Consider the following 17,222-nt stretch of genomic DNA (forward strand, 5'->3'; position numbering starts at 1 on the left):
ATTACGTGGGGTTTATCATACAGGCTCTAGTTTATTATTATTTCTGGTTCTGCTGGAAGCTTATTGAAAATGAAACCTGCCGAATACTGCAGTACAATGCTTAAAGAATTGTCATGCAAGTGCACATACTTTCTTCTATCTTGTGTACGCTGAATGAATGTTGCAATTTCTTCTTAATGAGTCAATGTTGTTAACACATCCAGTAAGTAATTAAATAATATAATTGGATAGATAAAAAAATGTACTCACCAAGTGGCAGCAGGTGAACACACAAATAAAAAAAGATTTTAAATATGCAGGCTTTCAGAGCCAGTGGCTTCTCCTTCTGGCTGAAGATTGAAGGGGAAGGAAGAGGGTTGAAGGAAAAGGACTGGAAGGGTGTAGGAAGAGGGGTAGAGTTAAGAAGTGTCACCCAGAACCCCAGATCAAGGGAGATTTAACGGATGGGATGAGAAGGAAAGTCACTTAATAAGATTTTTTATACTCAGTTATATAGAGTATTTCATTAATCTTTAATTACACATCTCACTTTAGCTATCACAACTGTAAACACAATGAACACTGTTTCGTCTGCCGGATAAAGTTGGCAGTGATCAGAAAGCAGTCCATTTCATTAGACTTCCCTTGATCCTGTAACTCCCACCAGTTACTTTACTGACAGTCTTTGAAATGTGCACACAGTAATAGATGCAATCCAGATTTATTTGTCACATTTAAGGTATTGAATTGTGAACAGCAGTATAGAACTATAGTTCTCTCACACAATCTTATTAAGTAAAATACCTAAATTAACTCCCCCACCCCTTTCTCTCTTAGTGTCTCATTTCAGGTGGAATTAATGTCTTGCAGCAGAATAAATGGCTTACCTCTCACCAAGATTATAGAGAGAGATCCATATTTTGTCTGTGCTGTCATTTACTTTTATGAATGTAGTTCACCATGTCAGTAAAATAGAGAAATATATTTTATGGTGGTATTTCAGCCATTCACTGTGAACCTAGAGTATTAAGATACGCTTCAGTTCTGTAAGAAGCTGTGCATGTAATGAACTATAGCAATAAATAATAATGAAGATTATTTGTTTGCACTTGTATACCAGTATAGCAGATGAGTAAAATATGACATCAATGGAATCAAAGTGAGTTTCAATTGCATCTAGGATCCCATTGTGTTTCTTAAATGAGCTACATAAAGCATTGCTACGTGTATAGCCCATTCAACATCTACTGCAGTGACACTGTATTTGTGATTGGGAGTTATGGCTGCACTATAGTGAAGGTTATGTGGAGTATGCTACAGAGTAAAAAGGAACTCACTCACTGAAACAGAGGAAAGTAACAGTGTGATGAAAGAGACATTTGGTGAATGTGGCTCTCTGATAAAGGGTCTCAAAGAAGAAAAGCAATATCATAACAACTACTCATAGCAATAAAAATAAGTGTGTCCAAATATTAGATTCTGTGAAGGAAGAAGTTAAAGGATTTAAACATGATGGGTTAATTGATAACTAATTCCCTTTTTGTGAAAAACCTATACATAAAAATATCCTTCTCCTTTTCACACAGTCTGCAGCCCTGGAGAACCATGTTCACTTTCAAATTGTGTAATTTCTGTCACTGTTTAATTATTACACCTGCAACATGTAAGTGTGTGTGTACTCATGATGAAAAATTCAGAAATTCTCCTTACAAAAATTGTATTTGTGAAGCTGTGCTAAAACAGGTTGTTTCAAATGCTAAATTCCGAAATCACATGCATTGTATCAGCACTGTTGGTCTTTATAAGAGTACTCTTCATTATTCAGTGACATCGATCACGAGATTGATTTCATATACCGTTAGTTTTCACTTATCAGCTTGGACACTGTTTGCCTTAGCAAACATAACATGCTGGAAATCTACAATACACTTGCTCAACTAGTCTTGCTTGAATAGTCTGCCATAATTAGAACTCTGAAAGATTTCAGATTTTACTTCATAAACAGTGGACAAACCACATGGAGGAGTATATCAAATTACGTATTCTTCTGGAGACAAACTTCATTCATAGCAATAATAAACCAGTCAACATTTGCCAGCTCACAAATCTGCCATATTCCAAAACACAGTCTTTTTCCATATTTTGATGAAAATCTTTAGCATGAATGTGAAGGTGCTGCTTGTTATCCCTGGTGTAGCATCATCATGCTTTGGAAGCAGAATCTTTAAGTTCTTGAAACCCTGTGAACTTTTATATCTGGAGTTTAGCATTTAATTAACATTAAAAAATTTCCCTTTCTTTCTAATAATATCATTAATGAAGGTATTCATTGTTAACTTTCTGCTATAAATTTATGCCGTTTTTGAATTAGTTTACAGGAAGTCTAAGTTACAGAGTAACCATCCCACTGCTATAACATTCACATATGAATAGGATATAACGATGCAGGTAGTTCTTTTATTTAAAACTGGAACACACAGTATTGATGTTCCACAATAATGTTTATTGTATAGTTTGTTGCGAACCAGCTCTTAGCTTTCTGTGCCATCTTCAAATAACTTAAAGGGAACTAACAGTCCACACAACATCTGTGAGAGTTTATAGTTGTGCAAATATTGTTTTGCAAGATGTGTGACCTTTTACAACTATATTTGCAATGTGTGTATTGTCTTATGGTGTGAAAAATATTAACTGGCTGCTGCTAATTTAACAATAAAATTTATCATTACATGCTATGTTCAGATTCTGTGCTTGATGTTTATCGATACCCAGAATTTCAGGAAATGTTAGTTTTCTGCCAAACGTGTTCAGAAAAGGTGGAATCTTTCTTTTTCAGTCTCCAGCTCCTTTCATGTTCAGTCAATCTAATTTTATGGCACCATCTGATTGACCTACATATAATTTTCTATGCAAATTGCAGGGAAACACATAAATTCTATTCTTTTTTGAAGTTGGAATCTAGTCTTAACTATTTAACAGAATGTGGGCAACAGTATTGCTATTGTAGAAAGCTGGTCTATATTTCCTGGATTTTAGTTTGCTGGTATATACTTGTGAAATCCTATGTACATATAGTTTGGTGACCCATCTGTTGTCAGTGTTACTTACTGTCTTCTGAGGAGGATACAGAAGTGCTGTTATCCTCTGCCTCCTTTTTCATGTAAGTATATTATTAATTATGGTAGGATTAGAATCAGTACTGTATGCAGTTTCTTGTTTGAACACGCTTATCTCAAAAACTACGAGATAGATTTTATGAGGTTTTCACTGGTAATTTGAGTATAGGTTGGGATGACATATAGGCTTTATTTCATTAAAATCAGATCATGGGGAGGAAAAAATACCATAATATAAAGTTTTATGAATCTGCTCAGCTTAGTAGTTTGAATGTTTACTTTAGTGACAGCAGACAGTGTAGTACACTGAAGAACCAATAGGTGGCACTGTTAGCTGAGTACAACACCAAAGAATCAGTAGATGACACAGTAACGTTCTTTCTTCCCCCTCCCCCCCCCCCCCTTTTTTTTTTTTTTTTTTTTTTTACATCTAAGTGATAGAAGGATTGTTCGAAGCTTGTCAGTGACAGAAGTAAGCACTACAATCTTATCTTTACGTATACAAACTAACATTGAATTTACTGGGCTGAGATGTAGGGATTAACTAATTGTAGTTTGTATATTACAATTAAAAGAAATTGCTTTGCTTCTTTCAATAGGTTTTATTTATATTTGTCTCATTGGCTAGGAAAAATGAATTTATTGAGGAAGTGATCCTATAAAGGTTCCATTTTTACCAATTGAGGTAGGGAACCCTAAAAAGTAGCAGTATGCAAAGGCCCTTCTTTAACTTCCTTTATGAAGCATTGGCTATAGCTGATCTTAAATGTAAGTGTTTGCTTGCAAATTTTAATGCTAGGTTCTAAGGACTTGATTGATTCTCCTTCCAACTCCATTGTAAACTTAATTTTTCTGTTTTGAATTTAAATATTGGAAACATTTGTTTAATTATCTGATAGTATCTGTCCACAAGCACAGTATGTCATCCACATACTTGGACCAGTAGCGCATTTTAAAACTTAGGGGCTTTTTATCTAGAAATGTTTGTTCAAAATAATCCATAAAAATTTCAGCTGATAAGGGCACCATTGCGATGAGGATCATACTAACATTGCAGATTCGAATTGTGTAATTCTGTCATGCACTAAGTAAAAGAGAGCACAAGAAATACTGGTCACTATGGATTTCCCCCTAACTATAAGTGTTACCTCCTTACTCTACCAATTAAGTGTAAGCAAGTACAGTTTGATAGCCGAATACCATAAGCCCACATGGCTAAATTACTCTTATAGAGACAGACCAGTTAGAATAATACATCGTAACTGTATGTTTGGGGGGGGGGGGGGGGGGCGGCACACATTTTAAATTAAGAACTTATATTTGAATATGATGAATCAAATTATTGTTAATTTCTATAGTTTTTAAATTATGATAAGATACTCCATATGAAAACACTGTAAAAATAGACTTGGACATAATGTAATCTCTTTAGTACATTGGTTGGCTAAAGCAAAGCTCAGTCTATCATTTTATTTCAAGTTAAAGTTTTTATGTTAAATTTGTAGTGATATGATTATTGCTGGCTGTTTGCTCGCTGTATGGTCAATGTTGCCTAAAACCAAAACAAATAAATACAAAAATAAAAATACTTCACTAACTTAAAGTGAAAGGAGGTGTAGATTGAAGAAGAAAGACTCCACCTTTGCTGAACATGGCTGTGAATGGATAGGGTGCTTATGGTATTAACTGTAGTGTTCTTCATAGAGCAAATAAAGGTAGTTGTTGTTGTTGTGGTCTTCAGTCCTGAGACTGGTTTGATGCAGCTCTCCATGCTACGCTATCCTGTGCAAGCTGCTTCATCTCCCAGTATCTACTGCAACCTACATCCTTCTGAATCTGCTTAGTGTATTCATCTCTTGGTCTCCCTCTACGATTTTTACCCTCCACACTGCCCTCCAATGCTAAATTTGTGATCCCTTGATGCCTCAAAACATGTCCTACCAAAATGATAAAGGTAGTAAACTAACATTAATTGAAATTCTGGGTATCAGTAAACACAGAATCCTGCCTTAATTCTTAATGATCAAATAGAGTTTCATTACTCACTCATGTTAAAGTAGCTGTAGCCAGTTTTTTCTCACAATTAGATAATACACTTGTTATAAATAGTATAATTGTTCCCTGCCCGCGTTCCACTGTCTGCTACCTCCTCTGTGCCCCCTTCCTTGCCTCGTCAGTGTTTTATCTGTTCATCACATTCACCAGTTATTTTATCCTTATAATACGGTAGTCTATACCAGTGCTCACATGCATACTACTTTGACCTGTGCGTTTTTATACTTTCATTCTTTAAGAATAATGTAATGCAAGGCTTATTTGCTCATAGCTTATTTGTATATTTTAATATTCTTGTGTTTTTCGTATAGGTATATAGTCATACCATAAGTGCAACTGCAATAGAGGGGTATCTGTTGAGAGGCCAGACAAACACATGGTTCTTGAAGATAAGCAGCAGCCTTTCAGTAGTTGCAGGGGCAACAGTCTGGATGATTAACTGATCTGACTGTGTAATACCAATCAAAACAGCCTTGGATATTGCGGACAGCTGAAAGCAAGGAGAAACTACAGCCATAATTATTTTCCAAGGGCATGCAGATCTTCTGTATGGTTAAATGATGATGGCATCCTCTTGCGTAAAATATTCCAGAAGTAAAATAGTTCCGCATTCTGATCTTCGGGTGGCGGCTACCCAGGAGGACGTCGTTATCAAGAGAACCAAAATTGGCGTTCCACAGATCAGAGCATGGAATGTCAGATCCCATAATCGGATAGGTAGGTTAGAAAATTTAAAAAGGGAAATAGAAAGGTTAAAGTTAGATATAGTGGGAATTAGTGAAGTTCGGTGGCGGGTTGGGTTGGGTTGTTTGGGGGAACAGACCAAACAGCGAGGTCATCGGTCTCATCGGATTAGGGAACGGCGGGAAAGGAAGTCGGCCGTGCTCTTTCAAAGGAACCATCTCGGCATTTGCCTCGAGCGATTTAGGGAAATCACGGAAAACCTAAATCAGGATGGTCGGACGCGGGATTGAACCGTCGTCCTTCCGAATGTGAGTCCAGTGTGCTAACCACTGCGCCACCTCGCTCGGTCGGTGGCAGGAGGAAGAGGATGTCTGGTCAGGTGAATAAAGGGTTAAAAATACAAAATCAAATAGGGGTAATGCAGGAGTAGGTTTAATAATGAATAAAGAAAGTGGAATATGGGTAAGCTACTATGGACAGCATAGTGAACACATTATCGTAGCCAGGGCAGACACAAAGCCCACACCCACCACAGTAGTAAAAGTTTATATGCTAACTAGCTCGGCAGATGAGGAGTAGTTTGAGGAAATACATGAGATGTTGTTGTTGTTGTTGTTGTTGTTGTTGTTGTTGTTGTCTTCAGTCCTGAGACTGGTTTGATGCAGCTCTCCATGCTACTCTATCCTGTGCAAGCTTCTTCATCTCCCAGTACCTATTGCACCCTACATCCTTCTGAATCTGCTTGGTGTATTCATCTCTTGGTCTCCCTCTACGATTTTTACCCGCCACGCTGCCCTCCAATACTAAATTGGTGATCCCTTGATGCCTCAGAACATGTCCTACCAACCAATCCCTTTTTCTAGTCAAGTTGTGCCACGAACTGCTCTTCTCCCCAATCCTGTTCAACACCTCCTCATTAGTTATGTGATCTACCTATCTAATCTTCAGCATTCTTCTGTAGCACCACATTTTGAAAGCTTGTATTCTCTTCTTGTCTAAACTATTTATTGTCCATGTTTCACTTCCATACATGGCTACACTCCATACAAATACTTTCAGAAACAACTTTCTGACACTTAAATCTATACTCGATGTTAACAAATTTCTCTTCGTGAGAAACGCTTTCCTTCCCATTGCCAGTCTACATTTTATATCCTCTCTACTTCGACCCTCATCAGTTATTTTGCTCCCCAAATAGCAAAACTCCTTTACTACTTTAAGTCTCTCATTTCCTAATCTAATACCCTCAGCATCACCCGACTTAATTCGACTACATTCCAATATCCTCATTTTGCTTTTGTTGATGTTCATCTTATATCCTCCTTTCAAGACACTATACATTCCCTTCAATTGCTCTTCCAAGTCCTTTGCTGTGTCTGACAGAATTACAATGTCATCGGCGAACCTCAAAGTTTTTTTTTCTTCTCCATGGATTTTAATACCTACTCCGAATTTTTCTTTTGTTTCCTTCACTGCTTGCTCAATATACAGATTGAATAACATCGGGGATAGGCTACAACCCTGTCTCACTCCCTTCCCAACCACTGCTTCCCTTTCATGCACCTCAACTCTTATAACTGCCATTTGGTTTCTATACAAATTTAAAATAGCCTTTCACTCCCTATATTTTATCCCTGCCACCTTTAGAATTTGAAAGAGAGTATTCCAGTCAACATTGTCAAAAGCTTTCTCTAAGTCTACAAATGCTAGAAATGTAGGTTTGCCTTTCCTTAATCTTGCTTCTAAGATAAGTCGTAGGGTCAGTATTGCCTCACGTGTTCCAATATTTCTACAGAATCCTAACTGATCGTCCCCTAGGTCAGCTTCTACCAGTTTTTCCATTCGTCTGTAAAGAATTTGTGTTAGTATTTTGCAGCCGTGACTTATTAAACTGATAGTTTGGTAATTTTCACATCTGTCAACACCTGCTTTCTTTGGGATTGGAATTATTATATTCTTCTTGAAGTCTGAGGGTATTTCGCCTGTCTCATACATCCTGCTCACTAGATGGTAGAGTTTTGTCAGGACTGGCTCTCCCAAGGCTGTCAGTAGTTCTAATGGAATGTTGTCTACTCCCGGTGCCTTGTTTCGACTCAGGTCTTTCAGTGCTCTGTCAAAATCTTCACGCAGTATCATATCTCCCATTTCATCTTCATCTACACCCTCTTTCATTTCCATAATATTTCCCTCAAGTACATTGCCCTTGTATAGACCCTCTATATACTCCTTCCATCTTTCTGCTTTCCCTTCTTTGCTTAGAACTGGGTTTCCATCTGAGCTCTTGATATTCATACAAGTGGTTCTCTTTTCTCCAAAGGCCTCTTTAATTTTCATGTGAGATAAGCCTCTACATCCTTACATTTGTCCTCTAGCCATCCCTGCTTAGCCATTTTGCACTTCCTGTCGATCTCATTTTTGAGACGTTTGTATTCCTTTTTGCCTGCTTCATTTACTGCATTTTTATATTTTCTCCTTTCATCAATTAAATTCAATATTTCTTCTGTTACCCAAGGATTTCTACTAGCCCTCGTCTTTTTACCTACTTCATCCTCTGCTGCCTTCACTACTTCATCCCTCAAAGCTACCCATTCTTCTTCTACTGTATTTCTTTCCCCCATTCCTGTCAATTGTTGCCTTATGCTCTCCCTGAAACACTCTACAACCTCTGGTTCTTTCAGTTTATCCAGGTCCCATCTCCTTAAATTCCCACCTTTTTGCAGTTTCTTCAGTTTTAATCTACAGTTCATAACCAATAGATTGTGATCAGAGTCCACATCTGCCCCTGGAAATGTCTTACAATTTAAAACCTGGTTCCTAAATCTCTGTCTTAGCATTATATAATCTATCTGAAATCTGTCAGTATCTCCAGGCTTCTTCCATGTATACAACCTTCTTTTATGATTCTTGAACCAAGTGTTAGCTATATATATGAGATAAAGGAAATCATTCAGATAGTTAAGGGAGACAAAAATTTAAAAGTCATGGGGGACAGGAATTCAGTAGTAGGAAAAGGAAGAGAAGGAAAAGTAGTAGGTAAGTGTGGTCTGGGGGAAAGAAATGAAAGAGGAAGCTGCCTTGTAGAATTTTACACAGAGCATAATGTAATCATAGCTAACACTTGGCTTAAGAATCATAAAAGAAGGTTGTATAGTGGAGTAGACACCAGAAGGTTTGATTGATTGTTAATGCTAGGACAGAGATTTAGGAACCAGGTTTTAAATTGTAAGACATTTTTAGGGACAGATGTGGACTCTGACTACAATTTATTGGTTATGAACTGCAGATTAAAACTGAACTGCAAAAAGGCAGGAATTTAAGGGGATAGGACCTGGATAAAGTGAAATAACCAGAGGTCGTAGGGAGTTTCAGAGGGAGCATTAGGAAACAATTGACAAGAACAGGGGAAAGGAATACAGTAGAAGAAAAATGGGTAGCTTTGAGAGGTGAAATAGTGAAGGCAGCAGAGGATCAAGTTAGTAAAAAGACAAGGGCTAGTAGAAATCCTTTGGTAACACAAGATATATTGAATTTAATCAATGAAAGTAGAAAATGTAAAAATGCAATAAATGAAGCAGGCAAAAAGGAGTACAAACGTCTAAAAAAATGAGATCGACAGGAATTGCAAAATGGCTAAGCAGGAATGGTTAGAGGACAAGTGTAAGGATGTAGGAGCATATATCACTAGGGATAAGACAGATGATGCCTACAGGAAAATTAATGAGACTTTTGGAAAAAGTCAAGAGATCAGATGGAAAACCAGTCCTAAGCAAAGAAGAGATCAGAAAGGTGGAAGGAGTATAAAGCGGGTTTATACACGGGAGATGAGGGCAATATTAGGGACATAAAAGAGGACATAAATGAAGATGAGAATGGAGATATGATACTGTGTGAGTAATTTGAGAAAGCACTGAATGACTTAAGTCAAAACAAGGTCTACGGAGTAGACAACATTCCATTAGAGCTACTGATGGCCTTGACAGAGCCATCCATGACAAAGCTCTACCATCTGGTGAGCAAGATGTATGAGACAGAAATACCCTCAGACTTCAAGAAGAATATAATATTTCCAATTCCAAAGAAAGCAGGTGCTGCAGATGTGAAAATTACTGAACTATCAGTTTAATAAGCCACAGTTGCAGAATACTACCATGAATTCTTTACAGAAGAATGGAAAAACTGGTAGAAGCTGACCTCGAGGAAGATCAGTTTGGATTCCATAGAAATGTAGGGACATGCGAAGCAATACTGACCCTACAACTTATCTTGGAAGACAAGTTAAGGAAAGGCAAAACTACATTTTTAGCATTTGTAGACGTAGGAAAAGGTTTTGACAGTGCTGACTGGAACACTCCTTCCAAATTCTGAAGGTGGCAGGTGTAAAATACAGGGAGCGAAAGGTTATTTACAATTTGTACAGAAACCAGATGGCAGTTACAAGAGTCGAGGAGCATGAAAGGGAAGCAGAGGATGAGAAGGGAATGAGACAGTGTTGTAGTTTATCCCTGATGTTATTCAATCTGTATATTGAGCAAGCAGTAAAGGAAACAAAAGAAAAATTTGGAGTAGGAATTAAAGTCCATGGAGAAGGAATAAAATCTTTGAGGTTTGCTGAAGACATTGTAATTCTGTCAGAGGCAGCAAAGGACCTGGAAGAGCAATTGAACGGAATGGACAGTGTCTTGAAAGAAGGATGTAAGATGAACAACAACAAAAGCAAAACAAGGATAATGGAATGTAGCCTAACTAAATCAGGTGGCGCTGAGGGTATTAGATTAGGGAATGAGACACTTAAAGTAGTAAATAAGTGATGCTATTTGGGAAGCAAAATAACTGACCATGGTCAAAGTAGAGACTATATAAAATGTAGACTGGCTGTGGCAAGCAAAGCACTTCTGCAGAAGAGAAATTTGTTAACGTCAAATATAGATTTAAGTGTCAGGAAGTCTTTCTGAAAGTATTTGTATGAAGTGTAGCCATGTATGGAAGTGAAACATGGATGATAAACAGTGTAGGCAAGAAGAGAAAAGAGCTTTTGAAATGTGATGCTACAGAAGAATGCTGAAGTTTAGATGGGTAGATCATATAACTAATGAGGAGGTATTGAATAGAATTGGGGAGAAGAGAAATTTGTGGTACAACCTTACTAGAAGAAGGGAACAGTTGGTAGGGCACATTCTTAGGCATCAAGGAATCACCAATTTAGTACTGGAGAAAAGTGTTGGTGGCAAAAATTGTAGAGGGAGACCAAGAGATGAGTACAGTAAGCAGATTCAGAAGGATGTAGGTTGCAGTAGTTACTTGGAGATGATAAGGCTTACACAAGAGTAGCAGTGGAGAGCTGCAGCAAACCTGTCTTTGTACTGAAGACCACAACTACTACCATAAAAGGTCGCAGAGCTTTCAAAAAGCAATCTTCATGTAGCTATGAACTCTTGCTGTAACTTGTGGACTATCTGTTTAATTTTAATTGTTGAGGAGGGCCTAGAAATCTGAAAGTCAGTTTATAAAAAATTATAAAATAAATACTGTTGTGAAATACATGATGTGTCTTCCAGTTTTTATTATGTCTGTTTCACCATGTACTGATGGAATAGTTCACAAATTATGTAAATATTGCATTAAATATTAAACTTCAGCACTCCTCTATTGGAATGAAGCTTACAATTTAATGACAGTCGGTAATGTATTATACATCAAGTGAGCCAAGCAGTTACATATACTGTTGTTGACGCTATAATCTGTTCTGTGAAACTCTGTTTTTGTGCAAATTTTTGTAATGATGTGGTTTATTCCTGTATTATTTCTTGTTTATTTTGTTGAATGGGTACTAAAGTAAACACTGTCTGAAGTTTAAGATTTATGGAGGTTACATATTATGTTCTCTTTGAAAATGTACAGCAATGTGTCTATTTTAAAAAAAGTTGTAACAATCCAGCTTTTTGTTACTGTTTGTATCATGGAAACCTCTTTAGACAAGAAAATTTCTGTGGAATTTTCAAACTTTCTAGCATCATACAATTTTTCTTCTGTTTCAGCCTGTCTTCCTGAAGTTGGATCTAATTGCAAATGCAGGTATGATCTCATGTTGCACGTATCGTGATGCTGAATGTGAATCTCCACCATGCTTCGGACGTCCAGTTTTGTCTTTTGAGACCAATTCAAGCAATTCCAATTTCTGGCCTTCCAAGCACAACCTCAATGTCCAAAGAGCAAATACATATGTGGTGATAGAACCAAATCCTAACACTCATTTTCTTGCACTACCTCAATCTGCCCTTTTGCATGAGCCATATACACCAGAAAGTGTTGACACCCCTTCATCGTCACCAGTTCCTTCATATATGGAACAAACCTTTGAGCCTCTGGATAAAAGACATCTGGATAATGTAGAATCCTCTGTGTGTCTAGATGTGGTTAAAAAAATAAATGAAAGTTTTATCTGTGATAAAGTATTTGATGATACACAAACTGATACTAATATATATGAACCTGTAGCAGATTGCACACAAAGTACAAATTCAATTGTACCTGAGGAAGTTCATCATTGTACTCAGTTAGATAACTTCAGAATAATACAAGAAGGAGCAGAGGGTGCTTTGTCACATGTTGCAACTGCAAAACATCCTGAATTAAGGCAAATGGACTATACACCATTGACACAAACAGGTGACTTATTTTCAGTCATTAAAAATAGTGTCAAAAGAAGTTATTCAACAAACAGTATGGAAAATGTTGGACAGAGTTTTGTAGAAACTAACATAGCTACATCATCTCAACAAATTTCAGAGCACGGACTGCGAAAATGCAGATGCTTCAGTGATTCATGGTCAAGAAAGGGAACTCCTCGTGCTCCAATCAGTGTTCAACCAAAAATTCGTGTTCGATTGATCTCTGATTCAAGTTCTCATTCTGTACGCCTTCAAAGTCATCATAGTTCCTCTGATGAAGACTGGTTTGAGGAAGTTGCTAGTGATGATGAAACTAGTTATTCTCGTGAACATATTATGAATGTTGATTGCGTTCTTTCTTCTGAAGCAGTAAACCTTCCCAAGGAAACTGTCAATAGGAAACAAAATTATGCTGATCAGACAGAAACTGGAAATAAATGTTCATTTGTTGGCACTAAAGTCTCAGTACCTGTTGCATTGCATATGAGTAGTAGTCCATCAACCCTGCTTTCTTCTGTTGCTTGTGATGCAGTTGATGTAAATAATCCAAAATCAGAGATTTGTGATTCTGTCCTCAGTTTACAGAAAGAACCAGATTTGCCAGTAGAGGCGCAGACAAGTTCAGCTACACTTAGATTATTAGACAAAGAGTTTCCTGATAGATATAACTCTGAGGAGAGTGGAAGGAGTATTAGTACTCTTCTTGAATCTCTTGATGTGCCTTCTTTTAGTAGGCAGCCATTGGTTGGTGATCCTCAGTTAATAGAAACTGATGCAAGCACAACAAGCACTAATCCATTTCAGTTTTTTTCAATGAACTGTTGTATTAGGGGTAGCAAAAGTGATAGAAGTCAAAGTGAAAGGGAGGAAAGAAAACAGGAAGGATGTTGTTGTTTACTCTAAACTGGTTTTCTGCTTAACTGTGGATGAACTGAATCTCTGACTATGCCAAAAAGGAATGAAACAGATTGAAAGTAGTTTGTTGAATTTTATTGTAAGTAAAAGCTGGCAGTAGTTAAAACCAGTTGTTGCTTGTATATGTTATGTACTGGCAAAGTATGCAAAATGTAACTCTTTGTGCATGCTGTTGTCCATGGTGTATTTATTTTTTATACTTTATATTATATGTATATATTTTCATTAAGACATGACACTGCACAGCTGTGTTAATATTCTCTGAGACTGATTATATTTACTGCAGTATTTATGACCAAATACAGAATTTCTGTTGTGTTGAAACTGTGAATTATGTATAACTAGTGATTCATCTAAAATAAAGAAAAATAAAACCTAATCCTTATTGAACAGGGTGCAAAACAGGTTCAGGAAATAAATGAGATGTGAAGACACAATGATGATTATTGAAATAATTAATCAGCAATGTAGTGAATCATTAGTGATGCACCATGAGTCAGTCACAAGCTTGATCTTTTTATAAATATCTCACTCCTATGTGCATGCTGTGCTGATGCATGAATCATTGCCCAAACCACTGTGTGTAATTATTTGTTAAAATATTCCCTGCCTTCCTAGCTTTTCTTCAGTATTGGATGAACTTGAAACATCAGCATAAGTTTATACTTGTAAAGAAGTTGACTTGGGTTAGGGTGAGTACTACAATAATGGAGAAATCCAAGTGGTCTCAGGTCTTCAATTAGTTATTTGTATATTCAAAGAATCAGGCTTCCAGTAGCTCATTATAATATGAAACTCATTTATTCAATCACCAATTCAGTGTAATCTCTAGATCCCATCATGATAGAGAATTTTAAGGATCTGGACTTACTTAGATATACATGAACAACAGAGAAGTAGTTGTTATTAACTAAACATGTTAACAGTAAGCTATCACTACACTGTTACGTACTGTGTGTAGTTATAGAAGCTACATTTAAATTAGTAAAATCAGCAGAAAGTTACTAAATTTATCTCCTATTGCTAATTTAATAGTTATGATGACATTCATATTTTTTCAAATAATGTCAGTTATTTCCTTGTGTAACAGTAAAAACCTATTTGCACTCAACATTATTTCTCATAATGCAGCTACAGATCTCTTTAATTCAAGAATCTAGAAAACTCGATAATATTTAGTAGTAGTTGCTAGTAAAGTGGAGAGAATTTCTACATCATGCAAGACACAATTAATTTATTTTTCGTTCATTCATACATATTTCAGCACTTAATGTACGAGGGCAGTTCAATAAGTAATGCAACACATTTTTTTTCTCGGCCAATTTTGGTTGAAAAAACCGGAAATTTCTTGTGGAATATTTTCAAACATTCCCGCTTCGTCTCGTATAGTTTCATTGACTTCCGACAGGTGGCAGCACTGTACGGAGCTGTTAAAATGGCGTCTGTAACGGATGTGCGTTGCAAACAACGGGCAGTGATCAAGTTTCTTTTGGCGGAAAACCAGGGCATCTCAGATATTTATAGGCGCTTGCAGAATGTCTACGGTGATCTGGCAGTGGACAAAAGCACGGTGAGTCGTTGGGCAAAGCGTGTGTCATCATCGCCGCAAGGTCAAGCAAGACTGTCTGATCTCCCGCGTGCGGGCCGGCCGTGCACGGCTGTGACTCCTGCAATGGCGGAGCGTGCGAACACACTCGTTCGAGATGATCGACGGATCACCATCAAACAACTCAGTGCTCAACTTGACATCTCTGTTGATAGTGCTGTCACAATTGTTCACCAGTTGGGATATTCAAAGGTTTGTTCCCGCTGGGTCCCTCGTTGTCTAACCGAACACCATAAAGAGCAAAGGAGAACCATCTGTGTGGAATTGCTTGCTCGTCATGTGGCTGAGGGTGACAATTTCTTGTCAAAGATTGTTACAGGCGATGAAACATGGGTTCATCACTTCGAACCTGAAACAAAACGGCAATCAATGGAGTGGCGCAACACCCACTCCCCTACCAAGAAAAAGTTTAAAGCCATACCCTCAGCCGGTAAAGTCATGGTTACAGTCTTCTGGGACACTGAAGGGGTTATTCTGTTCGATGTCCTTCCCCATGGTCAAACGATCAACTCTGAAGTGTATTGTGCTACTCTTCAGAAATTGAAGAAACGACTTCAGCGTGTTCGTAGGCACAAAAATCTGAACAAACTTCTTCTTCATGACAACGCAAGACCTCACACAAGTCTTCGCACCCGAGAGGAGCTCACAAAACTTCAGTGGACTGTTCTTCCTCATGCACCCTACAGCCCCGATCTCGCACCGTCGGATTTCCATATGTTTGGCCCAATGAAGGACGCAATCCGTGGGAGGCACTACGCGGATGATGAAGAAGTTATTGATGCAGTACGACGTTGGCTCCGACATCGACCAGTGGAATGGTACCGTGCAGGCATACAGGCCCTCATTTCAAGGTGGCGTAAGGCCGTAGCATTGAATGGAGATTACGTTGAAAAATAGTGTTGTGTAGCTAAAAGATTGGGGAATAACCTGGTGTATTTCAATGCTGAATAAAACAACCCCTGTTTCAGAAAAAAAAAATGTGTTGCATTACTTATTGAACTGCCCTCGTATTATCTTCAGGTGTTTATTTTATTTTATAACTGGTGACCCACTTTGGCTTCACATGCGTAGCAAGTACCACTGAGTATCTACAACTGGATAACTAATCTGGTGTAGTGGTAATTTTGTTTATGGTCCACTGCACAGAGTTATGATTGAAATTCAAAGAATATCATAAGCCACTTGCGGGGGTGTGACTGCAGTGCCAGCATGGTGCAGTCAGCTCACTTGCAACAGAGTTTCCACAAGGTACAGCCACTTGCTGTCCACATGACTCCAGTGCCAGCCCTGTGCAATTTTCTGTGTGATCTTTTCCCATAGCCTTAAACATTAACTCCATACCAAAAAATGTGTTTTTATCAGCTTGATATCTGTCCTGCAGCTCAATATCTGATATGTCCTGCAACACAAGTTGTTTAAGAAGTCAGCAGTAGCTTGTGCCAGCCTTACAAAAGCGATAGCTTGTGGTGACCTGGTGCTGCAGTTGGGTAGCCTTACGGCTGCCCACGAACCTTCCTCGTGAATCAGTCTTATCTATTAGTGACAACTGTATCAAAATCCCTACAGTAGACCTTGAGATTAGCATTCACATGCAAACAGAAAAACATGGTGGAGGATGCCTGAGAGGAATGACAGGAACAATCATTTGAAGCAAAGAAGGGGCTCTAAAATGTACACCTTAAGAGCTATGAACAATTTCTTGTGAAACACATCTCTTCTACTGAACAAGTTTTGCATTTTAGAGCCCAGGTTTATTAGACAAATGTCCCTCATGAATCAGGTAGTGAAACTGTATCAGAATCCCTACAGTAGGCCCTGCGATTAGGCCAAATCGCAATGGAGGTCTTCAGTTTATATAAGTATAGATAGGTAGGTAAGAAGAAGAAGAAGAATTATTCTGCATCACATAATGATATCATTTATTTAGTGCTAGTGATATTATATATGTTATATGCTTGTCATAGCTTCCTGGTGGTTTAAGACATCATAATGATGGTGATAAAACTGAAGGAGAGAGCACATAAAATTCTGAACCCTGTATGGGTGGAAGAAAAATACACTAATTGTGTCTCGTATAGACAGAAATTCTCTTCAGTTTTCCTTTGCAAGCGTGTAATTTAAGAAGAGTATCAAAAGATGACATTTACTGCTAAATATTATTAAGGATAGTAGGTTTGAAATTTTCTTGTTTTATATCTG

General features: G+C 37.7%; 1 protein-coding gene across 6 annotated transcripts in view; it reads left to right on the forward strand.

The window, feature by feature from the left end:
- Positions 1 to 17,222, forward strand: part of LOC126175019 (inositol polyphosphate-5-phosphatase A) — a 275,390-nt gene that overhangs the window by 229,120 nt on the left and 29,048 nt on the right. For 2 of the 6 annotated variants that reach the window (XM_049921515.1, XM_049921517.1), the window contains one exon: positions 11,870 to 11,906. In XM_049921515.1, coding sequence (XP_049777472.1) covers positions 11,870 to 11,906 — 37 coding nt within the window. Of the gene's footprint in view, positions 1 to 11,869; positions 13,837 to 17,222 lie in introns of those variants that run through there. The other 4 variants (XM_049921511.1, XM_049921512.1, XM_049921513.1 and 1 more) reach the window with 2 other exon arrangements.

This window comes from Schistocerca cancellata, chromosome 3 (assembly GCF_023864275.1).
Source record: "Schistocerca cancellata isolate TAMUIC-IGC-003103 chromosome 3, iqSchCanc2.1, whole genome shotgun sequence".
Lineage (NCBI taxonomy): Eukaryota > Metazoa > Arthropoda > Insecta > Orthoptera > Acrididae > Schistocerca > Schistocerca cancellata.